Below are 17,884 nucleotides of genomic sequence, written 5' to 3' on the forward strand. Positions count from 1 at the left end.
ATACGTCCCTCGTCTCACTAACCAATCCCTATCCACGTTTACTACATCAGAAGTGTATCTTATGTTGATACGAAACGAGAATCACGTCTTACACGTTACTTTACCAAAATTTCTTCTTCCTCGATCGCCTTAATGTCGAATTTCTTCTTTCTCTCTCTCTCTCTCTCTCTCTTTCTCTTTCTCTTTACGAAATCATCGATGATTCATCAATTCTAATGATGAACAACACAGTGACAAATTGATCCTCGAGAATAAATATTCAATTCTAAAAGGAATTCATCTCAGTTTCGAACATAATTATGACATGAAAGGGAATAAAAAAGAAATGCAAAAAAGGAGAAAAAAAAATAGATAAAGAAGAAGAAGAAGAAAAAATAATAATAGATATAGTGTTTCATTAACTCTACTAGTTTGCATTTGCGAATTTCCATCTCGCAACACGTGCAACATTGACCCACTTAGTTCGCCGGTGCAACGATCATCGGCGGTTAGCGCGACTTGGTACAATCGATAAGGGTATATAATTTTCGAAAAAAGAAAAAAAAAGAAAAAAAAATACAAAAAACAGAAAGGAAAAAATAGAAAAAGAGAGAGAAAGAGAGAGAGAGAGAGAGAGAGAGAGAGAGAGAGAGAGAAAGAAAGTAGAAAAAAGAAGTGGACCACGATTTTATCCCAAGATAAAAACTCAATCGATCGAATGTACGTACGAACGAACGAACGAACGAACGAACGAATGAACGAAGACTCGGCGTTTCTCTTTGTGATTCGACGCTCGGACGAGTCTCGTTTCGGGTCGGTTTTTATCTCGCTCGGGCGAAGATCCAAAAATATTTCCTTAAAGCGCGGCAAGAGTCTGTGTATATCTATGCATGTGTACGTACGTACATATATATATATATATATATAGAGAGAGAGAGAGAGAGAGAGCAAAAAAAGAGTGAGAGAAAGAGAGAGAGAGAGAGCAGGTGAGTAGCAAAAATAGATGAAAAAGAAGGATAGGTCGAATGCTTTTTAACGAAATAATCAATTCAAGGATAAAAATTGAAGAATGTATGTATTTCGAATAACAGGTGACCGTACAACGTTCGATAGCCTCTTGTAGTGTTATCTTTATCGTCCGACCATTAAAATCCGTTACTACTTGCCCCACGATGAGGAGAACGAGACCGTAGATGTTCCCGTATCTACTTGTCACGGAACGCCCACTTTACTTCTTCACGAGAGAAAGGGAGAGAGAAGGATAGCGTGATCTTAAAAAGTGAGAAAGAAAAGGTGTCGATTTTCTAAAGGGAAATTTAGCCGTTAAGTATGGATATAAGTGAGTAAATAACTAAGTAATTAAGTAAGCAAGCAAGTACGTAAATAAATAGTAAATAGTAGAGATGAGGGTCAGTCGCATCCGCGATAGTCTTCGAACGTTGATAGGATCTAATGAAAGTTCTAAACTATACCTAAATCAAGATGATAAACCTAACCGATATCATTGACATTATTGCATATACATATGGTAGAACATCAGAAGATATAGAATATATAGGATATTCTTCTTTCGTAAGATTTTTATGATCTTTTTAAGTTCGTTCAACGAGACAGTTTGAAAAAGAGCAAAAAAAGAAAAAAAAGAAAAAGAAAAAGAAAAAGAAAAAAGCTCAGATCATGTTTTGTCCATTGTGAAAAAAGAGAAAAGAAAAAAGAAAAATATTCTCGTAGAATGTATAATAATAAATACAGGATGATCTTGGTTACGAGAGAAGAGAAAAAAAATAGGAGAGCGAGAGAGAGAGAAACAAGAAAAATAAGAAGAAAAAGAAAGAAAATGATCTCTCTCTCTCTCTCTCTCTCTCTCTCTCTGTCTCTCTCTCACTCTGTAAATTAATAAAAAATCTCTTTACCTCATAATCTCATTTGCTTTTTCCTCTTCCTTCTTCTGTCGTATCATGACCTCCTCGATGATGCGCCTCTCCTCCGGAGTGAGGTGCGATATATCGGGTAAGTCCTCCATCACGGTCTAAAGATATCGGACGCGTTTTATCACGGGTCGGAGGTCGGGGTCTAACGCGTTGATGGGCAGAAAGCTGACCAGCGACCTGGCTAGGATGCCGGCTATGCAGCGCCAACACCGGCGACGTCGCCGACGAGAGAGCGCGACGGACTCGCGCGTACGTTCTCCTCTTGAATATGCGAACGATATATAAACTTCTCTTGTTATTATATTTATTATTATCGCGGGGTAACGCGCCTTTTCTACGACTACGGGATATCTAAGCCCTCGTCGCCGAGTCATCCGACACCTGGTGAACGCACCACCTTATCACCGAACGCCCGCGAACACGCCCGCGACGTTGCGCCCTCGCTTTCTTTTTCTTCTTCTTCCTCTTCTTCTTCTTCTTCTTCTTCTTCTTCTTCTCCTCCTTTACCTTCTCCTCCTCCTTTTCCTTCTTCTCTCTCTCCTCTTCTTCTTCTTCCTTTCCTTCTTATTCTACCCTCTTCGCTGAGAATAATTCCCACTAACGCGTTAAACTTAATAATCCACCTAAGATTCGTTCCCTCGTCTTCCTTTTTGTCCTCCTCCTTGTTTTCGTTCTCCTCCTTGTCTTCTTCGCCGTCGTCGTCGTCGTCGTCGTCGTCGTCGTCGTCGCCGTCGCCGCTGCCACTACCTTTGTCGTCCTTGTTCTCGTCGTTCTCGTTCTCGTCCTCCTCGTCGTCGTCCTCGTCTTCGTCGTCGGTGTTGCTCGTCTTACGATTACCACCCGCGACATCCGTATGACAAATCATGTTTCACAGACTTTTAGGAGGTTCTCGCATTCTCTCTTCCCTCTCCGTCGTACCTGGTCCAACGTTCGGATCCAGCATGGAACGACGTCGAGGGACGTTGCTCTTAAGATTGAAAAAGAAATAGACGTTCTCTCCTGCTAGAACTTTCAACCCTTTTTCCTTCTCTCTTTTCCCTCTCTCTCTCTCTCTCTCTTTCTCTCTGTATCTATCTATCTACTTATCTATTTATCTATTTATCTATCTATCTATCTATCTATCTATCTATCTATCTATCTATCTATCTCTTTATCTGTCTATCTCTCTTAATCTGTCTGCCCCTGTGACTCTCTCTCTCTTTCTCTCTCTCCCTCTCTCTCTCTCTCTCTCTCTCTCTCTGTCTCTTTCGATCAACGAGGACTACATCGATTTGGAATGAAAAGGGGGTCACGGGTAGCGTGTTGCCGTGTTCCCGATATCCTCGAGGAAGGACCAAAGGGTCGTCGTCGAAGCTCGTGTTTTGTTTTCGTTCCCTTTTAAACGGTAATACAGGAGTACATCGATTGAGGGTGAAGGGAAAACGGGTCACTGGGCTGCCACCACACGGCTCGCGACTCGACTCGACTCGACTCGTATCTACTCGACTCGACTCGACTCGTCTCGACTCAACTCGACTCAACTCGACTCAACTCGACTCGTTCGCTCGCTCGCTCGCTCCCTCGTTCGTTCGTTCGCTCGATTTCCTTCTTTTCGCGATTCTCGCGCTCTTCTCCGGCTTCGATTATGCGCTTTTCCTTTATCGTAAAGGAAATGGGAGGTCAACGGCTCTTCTTCTTGCCTTTATCATTCCAAACTTTTCGATTTTTCCTTATCGTTATTCTCCTTAGTTTTCTTCTTTTGCCTCTTCGCAATCAGGACAATTAATTATAAAATGTTATAATTAAACGTGGATGAAAATGTGCGCGCATTCTCTCTAATTTAACGATTTAAAAGAAAAAGGACGAGTTTGAAGCACAAGAACGAGGCTTAACCCTTTTAGCGATCTCATTCCTCGTATCCTCGTAATCACGATGATATATAACGTCCTTTATTTTCTTCTTCTTACTCTATCCATCCATCTATCAACCTTCTTCTTGTCCAGTCCACGTTCCGTTCCGTTCCCTGTTAATCCGTAGAGTAATAATAAACGCACTGCTAATTTACACTGGCTATTTAAACGGCCAAAGATAAAAGGAAATGAATAAATTCAAAAAAAAAAAAAAAAAAAAAAAAAATAGAGAAAAAAAGAAAAAGAAAAGGAGAAAAAAAATGAGGAAAAAGGAAATAAAAGAGTAGTATAAAAAAACAAGAAAGGAAAAAAAAACCCCGGGAAACGAGCTTTTATAGATAAAGGAAGAATAAGAGGAGGAGGAGGAGAAGAAGGAAGAAGAAAAAAGAAGAAGAAGAAGAAGAAAAATAAGAGGTAGAGAGAGAGCAAATGAGGTTCCGCGCTTCACGTGGCGGCCGACGCGATGATGGCGCTATCCACTGCGAGCCCTCTCCGCAGTGACCGCGACACCCACACACACTCGAGATATATCGCGCTCCTATCCCGGATCGTTCCACACCCATGAGAAAATTTGCTTCCTCGAGCGAGGTAATCCGTTACCTCGCCAGTTGTAGTCAAATGTCTTCTTATATCTTCAAGATTATTATTATTATTATTATTATTATTATTATTATTATTACTATTATTAATTTCCTTTTTAATCGAAAACAACGAGCTGTCTTAATATTTCCTTCTATATTTCTCTTTCTTTTTCTTTCTCTCTCTCACTCTCATTCTCTCACCCTCTCTCTCTCTCTCTCTCTCTCTCTCTCTCTCTCTCACTCTCTCTCTCTCTCTTTCACTCACTCTCTCTCTTTCTTTCGATACTCGTCCAGAGAAAAAAATACAAAACGGACTTTGATCAGCTTCGAGGTTAAAAACACCCACAGTTCTCGAATCTTGCGAGAAGTAGGCACGCGAGAGCACGCACGCGAGAAAACACGTTAGAATCACACCCTCGCGGAAATATTAAACCCCTGACGGAAAATATCCAATTCCGAGTGTATCTTCGCGATAGAATCCAAAGTGAAGAAAACTGATCCGAGCTCTGTCTTTCGTTGCACCTTTACTCGCTTAACTATTCCTCCCCATAACTCTCTCTCTCTCTCTCTCTCTCTCTCTTTCTCTCTCTCTCTCGCTCTCTCTCTTTCGCCTCTTTTCTTCCTTTCCTCTTCTTTTCCTTTCCTCTTTATACTATTTTTTTTTTCTTTTCTTTTTTACTTTCTTCGAACGCGCGACGACGACGACCCTCGAATGCGCTTCCCTCGAACGGCCACGATTATATCCGTCGACTCGGCTCGCGATTGGTACTACTCTCGCTGACGATACGGTGTCCTTCTCTCCCTTTCTCCCACTATTCTGCTCTCTCTCTCTCTCTCTCTTTCTCTCACCCTATCTCTCTCACCCTATCTCTCTCTCCCTATCTCTCTCTCCCTATCTCTCTCACCCTATCTCTCTCTCTCTCTCTGTCTCCCTGTCTAGTTCCTCCCTCCCTCGAACCACCGCACCTTCAGACGCCCCTCCCTGCAACGAAACGAACGATGCCGACGAGAGCCGATCCCGACAGGTGACTTTTAATTTCCCCTCCCTCCCTCCCACCCTTCCTCCCTCTCTACTCCCCGCCCTGTCTGTTTTCCTTTTTTTTATTTTTTTTTTTTTTCTAACCAACTCCAAATCTTATTGCGTTCCTTTTATTTTTTCTCTTTTCCTTTTTCCTTTTCTTCTTCTCTTTTCTTTTCCTCCCTTTTTCTTTTATCTTCTTTTCCATTTTTTTTAAGCTCACTTACATTAGTCGAAAAACATAAAAAAAAAAAAAAAAAGAAAAAGAAAAAGAAAAAAGAAATTTTGCGTTCCTTACTTACGTTAGAAGACAAATTCTAACGTAATTATTTCGACTAGGCGTTTATATATCGAATAGAGACCGTTATAGATAAATGGAGATAGAGATAGAGATAGCGATAGAGATAGAAAGAGAGAGAGAGAGAGAGAGAGAGAGAGAAAGAGAGTGGGATAGTACATTTTACTGGGAAGGAAGAGAGGGAAAGAGAGATAAAGAGGGAGAGATAGGAAAGGAGAGAGAGAGAGAGAGAGAGAGAGAGAGAGAGAGAGAGAGAGGGGTACTTTGTCGCACTTGCGTGCGAACGCGGTTGCGCGAGAGAACGAACAAACGAACGTCTCGTCCGTCCACCATCAGCCACTACCCCCGCTCTACCTTCCACCCTTCACCATCCCAGCCCCTACTCTCTACCCTCGTCCCATCTCATTCTCCACCCTTCCTGACCGCTCCCACCTGACCACCAACCCCCCACCATAGCTACTGTCGGCTTACCACTACCACCGATATAACGACGACGCGGCTACCGTCGACGAATTCCGAGTAAATGCGTGTGACGGATCTAACGATGTGATGGTGTGATGGTAATAGTGGTGGTGATGAAAAAGATGACGGTACTGGCAGTGATGGTGGTAGTAGTGATGTTGGAAATAGTAGTGGTGGTGATGGTAGTGGTGGTAGTGGTGGTGGTGGTGGTGATGGTAGTGGTGGTAGTGGTGGTGGTGATGATAGTGGTGGTGGTACTGATGGTGGTGGTGGAGACTACCCTAGGAGGGGCGGGAAGACGTAGGAAAGGGCGCTTGTCGCCCCGAGGTACGTCACCCTCTCTCTCTCTCTCTCTATGTATATATATATATATATATATATTATATATATCTGTTTAACCACCCCTTTCGCCGGTCCACAAACCGTGCGATCCACTAGACGATCGAAAACGTTCTTCTTCTTCTTTTTTTTCTTCTTCTTTTTCTTTTCTTCTCCTTCTTCTTCTTCTTCTTCTTCCTGTTCCTCTTCCTCTTCCTCTTCTTCGTTTTCTTCTATTTCTTTTATTTTCTCCCTTACATATCTCGCGATCGTTTCGTCGATCTATTTCGAACGATCGAGCGCAACCCCTCGTGATGATGGAGGAAAGGAAGAAAACTGGGGAGGAGAGAATAAAAGATAATTAAAAAATGTGCGAGGGAGGGAGGAAAAGAAAAAGAGAAAGGAAAAAAAAAAATCAAAAATGAGTCAGGCTAGATTTTAATAAATAATGCGGGATGCGGTGTAAGGTACGCGCCAATCGCAAAAAGAGATCGGTCTTACGTCGCGGCTCTACACGCCATTATTGATCGATTCGTTAGCCAATCGAACGAACCGCTCCTGGTGGCGCTATTCTCATTCCTATATTCTGGCGGCAAATTCGAAAACGTCCTTTTTACTCAAATTTCATTTACAAAATATTCCCTTCCTTTTCTCTTTTTTACTTCTTCCAATGTTATCACTCGCGAAAGGAATACATTTTCTCGAATGTGTTTATGTGTTTCTCCTTTTTTTTTTATCTTTTTTTTTCTTTTTCTTTTTTTTTAATTAACGCCATTACGAAGTAAACGAATAAATTCGTATTAAAATTTAATTTACAGCATAAATTTATATCCATAAACATCTATTTTTACATGCAGTCTTACAAAGAACAACTTATTCAATTTATAATGTTCCTTCCTACGCACATTATATTGAATTTTATCGATTTTTTTGGTCGTTTTCATCGTTTTCTATATAATGTCAAATTTATGACATAACTTATGATAAATGCATACGGTGTTCATTTATTCCTATTATGTTCCTCGATATGTAAATAAATGTGAACGTATTAATTGAAGACATTGTTTTGATTATAATCGTTAAAATTCTTCCTTGGATAATATTGATAGTCTCTCAGAATTATATATAATTAATTGCACTTGCATTTCTTTAGAGGTATCTCTTTATCAATTGTGTATACTTTTTAAATAATAATAAAATACAAAATGTATGTGTGTGTATGTGTACATGTGCGTGTCACGTTTTAAAATTATTACTGTTTCACATCACACATACTTTATGGGGTAGGTTTTGCTTAATGTATTCTGATTACATGGATGATCACGCGTTATTTGCGCGAAATATATTTATACCAACTCTGTATGCATGTATATATGTGTATATATATATATATATATATATATATATATATATATATACATACATATATATGTGTGTATATGTGTGTGTGACATATTTTAAATTACAAGTAAAAATGTGTTCAGTACTTTAATATTTATATAAATGAAAAATGATGCAACTTTTGTCAAAAATCAATACACACCCTTTACAGTGTGTGTAATAAATGCAGGTACCATCGTCATGTCGCTTATGATAAAAAAAAAGAAAAGAAGAAGAAAATATTATTGCTATAATAATGCCTATATAATATGCATTATATGCTACGATAAAAAGATTTCATAAAACGTTCAATAATTTATCATTAAATTGTTCATTAAAATTTCTCTGCCAAATATGGGCAATAATAAATTCGCTTAAAAACAATATCAATCGAAATTTGATATGATCAAAATTTTTACGAATACAATCGACATTACCATATATGAGATATTAAAAAAGAATACTCTAGATAATGGTTCTACCGATTAAAGAGGAAGAAACAGTCGAAAGAAATTACTATTTCCTTCTTCTCACATACGACATATATACTAAAGAAAAAATAAAAAAAAAAAAGTATGTAAAATAATACGATTCAAACGCATTAATGTACTTAATTTATAATAATATATAACTATGGATGTTTATACACACACGGGGTCTTTTGTATTTTTATCTAGATATTTTCGAAAGCCTATATAAATTTAAAACATTTCTGTTTGTCGTGAGGTATTCTCGTTTTAAATAATATCGAATCTGCACGATATTGCGTATTTAAAAGTGGCATATATCCAAATACCTAAAATATAAAAATTTCATGATCGACCAAGTCGAAAGAATCATTCATGAAAATTTTCAAGATTAACTCACCTGAGAAAAGAAATTAATACACCTGTGTCTTTCTTGAAAGTGAGTATCGTCCTCTGATAATGAAACAGGACAGCCAGGACATCTGAATGTCCATCGGGATGTTACCTAAATGAGAAAGAAAATTTATTTAAAAAAATCCTTTATGCTTATTCGAAAATAATTATAATATGGATAATTCTTTTACTTTAACGGGTGGTTTTCTAGTGACATGTGATATTAAAAAGTTCATGGCTATGTCTTCGCAGTTCATATATTCGTCGACTTTATCTCGTATAGCTTGTGGCAACCAGTATGTGTATAAATATGTATAATGTTTATGTATAAAAGCAGCACCAGTTAAAACCATTGACAATTCACAGGAATAATTTGAATTATAATTCCACGAATTATGAAAATTTGGATCCCATGCATGAAATCGACCAGGAAATCCTACAACGCGATCCCGGTGTTCTCTCCACACCCTGGACAAAAACAAAAAAAAAAAAAAAGAATCATTAATACAATAATATTATTATCAATAAAATAAAATTTTTTTCTTTTCTTTTTTTTTTTTTTTCAAATAAATAATACACGAGACATATCGCACGTACCTAAAACCAAACATAATCTCGTCGTGTCTGAGATGAGCGTCGTCGTCTATAGACAATACAGCTTCAGTTTCTATGGCATCGAATGGAAGAAATCTATTGTTTAAACTATTCCTTGAAGCTTTAATTACCTGTATTTGTATAAATAAAAAAATTTATAATAATAAATCGAGTTCTTATTTTTCTTCTCAAATCGTGTCATTAAATAATATTGGAAGATAAGAAAGGAAGAAAGAAAAAAAATAAAAGAGAATACGTACATGTATAGGAACTCCAATATCCGGCCATTTTAAATCTTCTACAGGTGGTTTTGGGCTATTCCATACAACAAGGACTTTGTTCAAATACGGCAACCCATAAAGTCTCGCTAATGAATTAATAAGAACTTGTTCTCGTTCGTAAGTGAGCATAACTATTGTAAATTGTTCCCTAGGATAATTTCCACCTAAAGCTTCGCTAAATTCTTTACCTGCACCTCCAGAACCTTTGCCAATTGGTCTAAATCCCATTTCAGATCCTATCATTTAAAGATGTAATAAATTTGTAAATTAAATATTATTAAAATTATTATCTCTAATGTTTATTTCATATACCCAGAAACTTTGCATCGCTCGGTAGAATTGTGTCGAATGGTAATTGTGGATAAAGATTGAATGGATTCATCCAATCATTCCAAATTTCATGGCCCTGAATTAACATGGTAGTATAATTTCTTTTAAAGGAAGGTGATGCATAAGGTGGTTCTAAAGGACCCAAACTTTCTTCTGCTTCAGGTTCAGCTATTATAGTATCAGCTTTTAAAGGCTTTGAGAGTAATATAAAAAATAAAATAAATTAAGTGAAAGATAAACGGAAATTGATTTTTTTACATTTGATATTATATTTCCTTACCACAAAGCTTTCATTAAAGACACTTGGACTAGCAGCTTGTGGTGCAGGTAATGGAGGTATACCAAGTCTATCTCTAATAGTTGCGATAATAGAATCTACTACACCTTGAGCAGTGCTTAAATAATGTTCCCATATTAGTCTGCCCTGTCTGCGCATCGCCAAAAGATCGCTGTCTGGTACAGCGCGCAATAAAAAATGCATTTCTGTTACTCTAACCTGTAAAAAATTTTTCATTGAGTTGATTTTGTAAATAAAAAATATAATTCCTCTTTAATATATAATCTCCATTTCTATATATATGCATATATTTACTTTGGGTAAAAAGATCGCTGCTTTACGCCAAGCTATTACTTCGTTATAACTCAATAAAATTTGATCACCACCTAGAATAACTGGTATTGCTCCAGATCTTAAAGCTTCATATAATCGTGCCTGTATAGACGATGTAGTTATCAAAGCAGCATTACTTGGTGCTAAAATCAAAGCAAAGGTAGATTCCTTTAATATAGATCTTCTTGAAGAATCAGTCCCACAAAGAGACCAATCAAGTACTTCAACAGCTTTTCTTTCTTCTGATGCTGGTATACATTCAAATTGGATGAAAAATTTATCTAGAGTAGTCCCACTATTCATATCATTTAAATGTTGCATGATAAAAGCATCTAAATTATTTTCATCCATATTTAATTTTTCCAAGTCTACTTCTGTATCATTATTTGGATATAATGTAGAAGGACCCTTGGAACCTTTCATCTCTCCTTGAAATGATAATAAATATTTTCTTCTTGCAGGTAACATCTGCGCGCAATCTTGCCAAACGTCACCACCAGGTGGGCCCAAAATTGGAGGTATAATTAAATCAAAACCTTCGCGGAATTGATTTCTATAAAAAGTTGATTGCACTATTATGGCTCTGCTAGTATTCTGTTTAACAGAAATGCTTCCAGAATTAACCGACAAATCTCTACGTGCAAGATTTAACAATATATGGTTTCTACCATCCCCTCCCCAGTATGGAAGATCTTGTAATTTATTAACGTCCAAAGCTGTCCAGAATTTTGGATAACCTTGTTGTTGTATTGACAATGCTTCTCCAATTAAAACCACATAAATGCATGCTTCTGCAGGATTTCTTGTAAGATGAGGATTGTAACCTGAATAAATGAAGAACAAAAACAAAAACAAAAAATATATATATATATACATATATATTTACACAAATTCAATCATAACAGAAAAATCAATTTATACATATTATTTACCTAAAGTCTGTTTAATGGTAGTTTTTAGAAAACCATCCACGTCCCATCCTGTATTGACTACAGAGAATTGATCTGGATCATATAAATATACTGGAAAACCACTTGTCAATACACATCGACTATGATCAAAACAATTGTACATTCTACATGGACTTGGATCAGTACTTGCTAAAGTTTCAGGAATAACATTTGCTAATATTCTTTTAGGTGGTGCTAATTCTGGTGTATTTCTTTCGACTGCTTCTCTTTTTGCTACTTGTGCTTGTTCTACGCTAATCTTCAGTCTATCAAGATCTCTCTGTTGATGTAATAATTCTTGCTTCAAGCTCTCTATTTTTTGAGTCAAGCCGGTAAATTCAACCTGAAGTTTATGTCTTTTGGCACCCAAATCTCTGAGTTCATTAGTTACTGATACCTTAATACGTAACATTTCTTCTATTCTCATCTTTAATTCTGATGCCTTCATAGAAGTAAATTCTTCAAAAACTTCTAATGTTGAATAAGTGCGATAAATATCTATATCCGGAGAAACAGATTCTACCTGGAAAACAATTAAAGGAATATTTATGAATATATAAAAGTTAATTTATATCAATAAATTGTAAAATGTAAACATTTAAATATTTAACGATTATGTAATACCTCTGATAAATAATAATGTGTGAGTAATGGTACAATAAAAAGAATAGTACAAGCTAATATTATAATTCTAGATAGTTTAATCTGAGCAATCCAGTGACAAACTTCCCTTCCTGATCCATCTTGATGACAAGATGGAATATTGACAACGGAGTTTGAATTTTTTCCCAGCATTCTGAATTTATACCGATATAAAGTTTTGTTCATAATTATTCAAATGCCAGTATCGCAGAAATGTTATGCGTAATACTTGCATGTACCTATCAAAATAGAAAATAATATATATATATATATATGTATATATATATATATATGTATATATATATATATATATATATATACATATATGTTACATACAATTTTTATGTAATAATTATTATATAAAAAGAATACAGTACTTACTTGATATCACTTAATAGAGATTCTAACATTAAATATGATCATGTGTACAATAACATTATATTCACGTGTATTACAAATAATTTACAAGTATATAATGACAATCACGATTGTCATCTATGTCCAGTTGAAAAAATCATATTTCTTCAAAATATTCATAGTATCACAGAACTAATCAAACATATATTTCTTTATAAAACTTATTCATGATTTATATTGAAAAATACTATTAGATATTATTGTTTATACTATGTATATTAATAGAGAAAACAGATATATATATATATATATATATATATATATATATAAAATAGTAGAGGGAGAGAGGGAGAGAGAAAGAAACCGAAAAAAATAAAAAGATTATTGATCTTGAAATGTCAATTAATCCGGTAACACGACCACTAAGAATTCTTGGGAAGCATGTTTACATATTACTTTACATGCAATGTAGAACTTACTGTACGGGTTCTTTTATGGATTATATGTGATCACACATATATTTATATATATATATATATATATATATATATTTATATATATATATACATATATATATATATATATATAAATATTATATAGATAGATCGTTAAAGCATGAATCACGCATCATGTATCAAGAGAGAACGAAGCCAGTAGTAAATACGAATTGTATAAAATGTCGCGTAATATCACGTGACATTATTCTAAGATATTATTCTATAAAATGTTGTTACTTAAATGATCTTTTAAATGCCTATTAATAATATGCATTCTCGTTTGTGTAATTTGAACAAAATAATTTGCCATGGTGAGTCGATAAATCGACGAAAAGAAAATGGCGAATTTTCGTACGTGAATAGTTTTCAATTTCCCGCTATTTATACGTAACCAAAAATGTTTTCGTAGTAACGTTGGATGGCACTGTTATACGTACTACGCATTTTCTGTACATTCGGTTTTTCTTCCAATACTCCATAAAATATGCGCATGTTCATGTCAAGTGTAGTGTGAGGGGAATAATATTTTGGCTTTCGGGGGCCTAAAATTAGCTAAAATGGTAAGCCTTGAAACGATTCGTCAATGGTTATTACTGTTAGAATATTCATAGATAATTTATAAGAACTTGAACGGTTAATTATCTAACATACGTATATTGTCTTTCGTAAAACGTGAAAATAACCTATTTCTAGCCGATGTCAATAATCTTTTTATATAAAGTATGAATAAGATGTAGAAATTTTTGAAAATTAACTTGCAATTTTTTTTCCCCCTTTTTACGTATACTTAAATACTTTAGATCTTATACATTTGCCTGACATTAGTATCCTATAAGTTTTGTTAAGTCAGCATTTCAAAAATAAATTTCTGTTGATACAAATTATAAGAAAAATTATACTTAGTTGTCAAACTTATGTTATTTAACAAATTTCCAAAACTTTTATTAATTGATATATTTATAAAATAATTCTCGTCATAAATAGTGTATGTGTGCCTGAAATGTTTTCTTGTTTAAAGGAAAAAGAAAAAGAAAAAAAAAAAAAAGTGTACTCCATTCCAATAAAATCAGTTTTGATATTCCGCTTAAAGTTATTATATAATATTTGCTTACAGCATAAATTAAAATTTTCACAAAGAGACAAAGTTAAAAAGTTCATAACATTTACACAAACCGGTGAGCAAACTGCAATTTATTGTTTAACTCAAAACGATTGGAAGTTAGACCTGGCGAGTGATAATTATTTTCAAAATCCTGAAGCATATTACAAAGAACCTAAAAATTCTGTAGATAAGAAAAAATTGGAGATATTATTTAGTAGATATCAAGGTAATATGTTAATGTATATGCCTAATAGTTTATTTTTGTTGTACAAGGATTTTTTTGACATGCTTGTTATCATTTACAACAGATCCAAATGAACCTGACAAAATTACTGCAGACGGTATAATGAAATTTTTAGATGATTTGGGCTTAAGTCCAGAAAGTAAATTAGTTTTAATTATTGCATGGAAATTCAGAGCAGAAACTCAATGTGAATTTACTAAGGACGAATTTATGAATGGCATGATGGATTTAGGGTAAAAATCAAATCAATGATATTAGTTATAATGTGTTTTATTCATTGATTACAAGTTCATTGATTACAGTTTTATTATTATTTTAAAATCAAGTTGTGATAATTTTATTTCAGAGTGGACAGTATAGATAAATTAAAAGCACGATTAAATAGTTTAGAGAATGAATTGAGAGATCCGCAAAAGTTTAAAGATTTTTATCAGTTTACATTTAATTATGCAAAAAATCCAGGACAAAAGGGACTGGATCTTGACATGGCAATTGCATATTGGAATATTGTATTGGATGATAAATTTAAATACCTCCAATTATGGTGTCAATTTCTTCAAGTAAGGCACATTCTCTTTTACTAAAGGATATTAATTTTACATTAGATTTAAAATGTGATATTATCTATTTAAGAAAATAAACATAAATATTTTTAAAGATTTATATAAAAAATATTATTCCAGGAACATCATAAGCGATCAATTCCAAAAGATACATGGAACTTGCTATTAGATTTTGCGCTTATGATTAATCCTGATATGAGTAATTATGACGAAGAAGGAGCATGGCCAGTATTGATCGATGATTTTGTAGAATGGGCACAGCCTCGCGTTCGTCAATCTCTCTAACATCCTTTTGATATATCTTTCTCCAATATAAAGAGCTTTATTTATTCGATTACACACGCAAATAATATTCAAATAAGATTTGAGTATATAACATATATCCCTGATAAAACATGACGTTACTTTTGTATAGTATCTATGATTTAAAAGAGAAGTCCACTAATTATCATATATTGCATGCTTGTAATCTGAATTATTAAATCTTGAGTAATTTTTTTTTGAAATATTGAAGTCTGGTAATTGTCTTACGTATATAAAAACTATTTCAAAATGTATTGATTTAACGGAAAAGAAAAAAATGCAAAGATATTTTTATATCATTTTATATCAAGTACACATTCTAGATTGTACAAAATTGTTATATATTTAATTTGTGCTCTACATATCGTTATTCTCTCAATTAATGGCGCGAAGTACATTGAAAAAGCTTATCTTAGTGAATGTACTGTACAAAGTAATATGTTATGTATTATGTTTATATAGGAACACGATAATTCTAAGCGATGAGACTAAACTACCAAAGGTATTTGCAAGCATCTTTCAGAATATAAATTCGTGTGTTCCTTTAGGAGAATCAGGCTTGAAAAGCAACAAATTATAAGAGAGACTCTAGTTAATGTTTTCTGTAGATAGTATTTGCTAGGGATTGCGTTGTTGAGAATTGTTATAAAATGAACAGCCACACTTCTATGCTATTCTTGTAATATATATATGTATATATATATAACTTAAATTTATATATATATATATACACATATACAAAAACAAAAAGAGAAAAAATATGTATTGTAAACAAAATATCTTGGCACAGTTATACTTACATATTGAATTTTTCTATTTAATAACAAGACAAAGAAAATTTTATTTTTATCATTATTATACGCATTGTAACTCTGAAATGACATAGAACATGAAAAAAGAAATAAATTTGCTTTTGTTTTTTTATATAAATGTAGAGCATTAGTTCTATTTTTAGTTAAAAGAAAAAAAAAAAAATTAATAATAATAATAATAACAATAATAACATGTTTAAACCATTAGATTGTCAAATACTTTTAATATTTGTTGTGATTATTTAATGATAGAATGATTTATTATTCTATTTAAACAACATAAATCTAATGTAGAACATTTTTTATAAACGTAATGTTGTATGTATAAATTTATAACAATTGTAACTATTTTGAACTTTATTCAGTATAAGAAAAATTATTCAGAGCATACATTATGATTAAGAAATTAAAATAATATATTTAAAGCAACCATACGAAGGTGCGACATAGAAGTTAGTAAAATTTGAAATATCTCGCGTCCACAAATTTCAGATTTTTAAATATATTTTATAAAACTACTTAATATATTAGATGGGGAAAAAAAATAAATAAATAAAAAAGAAAAAGAAATTCAGGATATGTAACTACTGTAAGAAAAATCCAATTATATACAATTAAAATGAAATTTGCACAGAGCTAAAAATTTCATGGAAAATATGTATATCATCTTTGTAAACACATAATACTACTAAAAAATTAATTTTGAAGATGTGCAATATTACTTTTTTAGTAGTCTCATGATTATCATGTAGAGCAACAGGTTTTAATGATAAAAAGAATGTAAATATTGTAAATAAATATCGATCTTAAATCTATTTTATTTAGTTTATCTCGTCCGATAAAAATAAAAAAAATTTCAATAACCACTAATATGAGATTTATTTAATATCATCTCCTCATGGTAGATATAAAATATTTTTCAATAATAAATTATGAAAAAAAATATGTATGTGTGCGTGTGTTTTATATACATATATAGTTTTGTATATCCATTATTTGAAAATCAAATTTGATTGTATTTGATGTAAAATTATTATTAATCTTTAAAATAATTACTACATTTGCATAAATTATCAGGATATAAGAAAGCCAATTCATATTGATAGGCTTGCATATTATAACAATTACTCACGATTTCATGACTATACCAATCGCACAAAGATTCCAACTTTTCAATTGATGTCTGGACGGATTTACAAGCAAATATTATTACTTTATTAGATGTCTAAATTAAATTGAAACTTGTAATGATTATTTTGAATCTTACCTGTGCAACGACTAATCCTCGATTCGGATGTTTTAAAGTACTATGCCCGTGTGAATCAAATAAAGTAACCTGAGGATGAAAAAGTACAAGTATATATATATATATATATATATTGTACTTTTAATAAATAAAAATCGTACCTTGTATGTTATTTCTTGAAATATAAAAAGTACTGTACGACCACATGTTATAAGCAACATGAATAAGTTAGTAGACTGAGGTTCTTTATACCAATCAACTAAAAAGCTTTTTATATTATTATATAAACTTCTTTCAATTTTTTCATGGAAAACATGAAATTTCTATGTGATAAAAGGTACAAAATATTTAATTATAAAATAAATTTAGGTGCGGATATATATATATATATATATATATATATATAAACAAAAAAACAAAAATTAATCACTTCTATCTATTTTTAACAAATATATTTTTTTTTTTTTTTTTTTTTTTTTTTTATCCAATATAAATATATTTGTTATACCCATTCTTTTAATATAGTTAGACCTCTGCCACCATATTTTAAAGCCTCTTCGGTGTTAAGATATGGATGAGGAATAAGTTTTTGGCTTATAATCCATGCATGTGTTGCATTGCCTTCTACCATAGCTTC

The 17,884-nt window shown here is 33.2% G+C and overlaps 3 protein-coding genes across 31 annotated transcripts in view; 1 reads left to right on the forward strand and 2 right to left on the reverse strand.

Moving 5' to 3' along the window:
• LOC124946881 (regulating synaptic membrane exocytosis protein 1-like) overlaps positions 1–6,723 on the reverse strand; it is a 103,974-nt gene extending 97,251 nt beyond the window's left edge. For 11 of the 28 annotated variants that reach the window (XR_007100230.1, XM_047488241.1, XM_047488240.1 and 8 more), the window contains exons 1-2: positions 5,060–5,294; positions 1,893–3,912 (exon numbers count right to left, since the gene is read on the reverse strand). Coding sequence is in view for 27 of the 28 variants with exons in the window: in XM_047488241.1 (XP_047344197.1) it covers positions 1,893–2,002 (110 nt within the window). In the remaining variant the exon portion in view is untranslated. Of the gene's footprint in view, positions 1–1,892; positions 3,913–5,059; positions 5,298–6,581 lie in introns of those variants that run through there. The other 17 variants (XM_047488255.1, XM_047488249.1, XM_047488256.1 and 14 more) reach the window with 5 other exon arrangements.
• A 175-nt stretch (positions 6,724–6,898) lies between these two features.
• Positions 6,899–12,784, reverse strand: LOC124946884 (exostosin-3). Its single transcript, XM_047488260.1, has 11 exons — positions 12,505–12,784; positions 12,106–12,362; positions 11,464–12,004; positions 10,514–11,355; positions 10,202–10,417; positions 9,904–10,114; positions 9,571–9,827; positions 9,314–9,441; positions 8,908–9,184; positions 8,724–8,828; positions 6,899–8,652 (listed from the first exon to the last, which is right to left on the reverse strand). The coding sequence occupies exons 2-11, from the start codon at positions 12,307–12,309 to the stop codon at positions 8,548–8,550; spliced, it is 2,886 nt and encodes a 961-aa protein (XP_047344216.1). The 5' UTR covers positions 12,310–12,362; positions 12,505–12,784; the 3' UTR covers positions 6,899–8,547.
• A 623-nt stretch (positions 12,785–13,407) lies between these two features.
• LOC124946487 (DCN1-like protein 1) lies at positions 13,408–16,816 on the forward strand. 2 transcript variants are annotated; one of them, XM_047487235.1, is made up of 5 exons: positions 13,408–13,537; positions 14,092–14,305; positions 14,388–14,556; positions 14,670–14,883; positions 15,007–16,816. In XM_047487235.1, the coding sequence occupies exons 1-5, from the start codon at positions 13,535–13,537 to the stop codon at positions 15,169–15,171; spliced, it is 765 nt and encodes a 254-aa protein (XP_047343191.1). In that variant the 5' UTR covers positions 13,408–13,534; the 3' UTR covers positions 15,172–16,816. The 2 variants fall into 2 exon arrangements, with proteins under 2 accessions (XP_047343191.1, XP_047343189.1); XM_047487233.1 differs by having other exon boundaries at positions 13,520–13,537; positions 13,996–14,305.
• The last annotated feature ends 1,068 nt before the right edge of the window (positions 16,817–17,884 follow it).

The sequence above is a fragment of the Vespa velutina genome, chromosome 2 (genome assembly GCF_912470025.1).
Source record: "Vespa velutina chromosome 2, iVesVel2.1, whole genome shotgun sequence".
In the NCBI taxonomy this organism is placed as follows: Eukaryota; Metazoa; Arthropoda; class Insecta; order Hymenoptera; family Vespidae; genus Vespa; species Vespa velutina.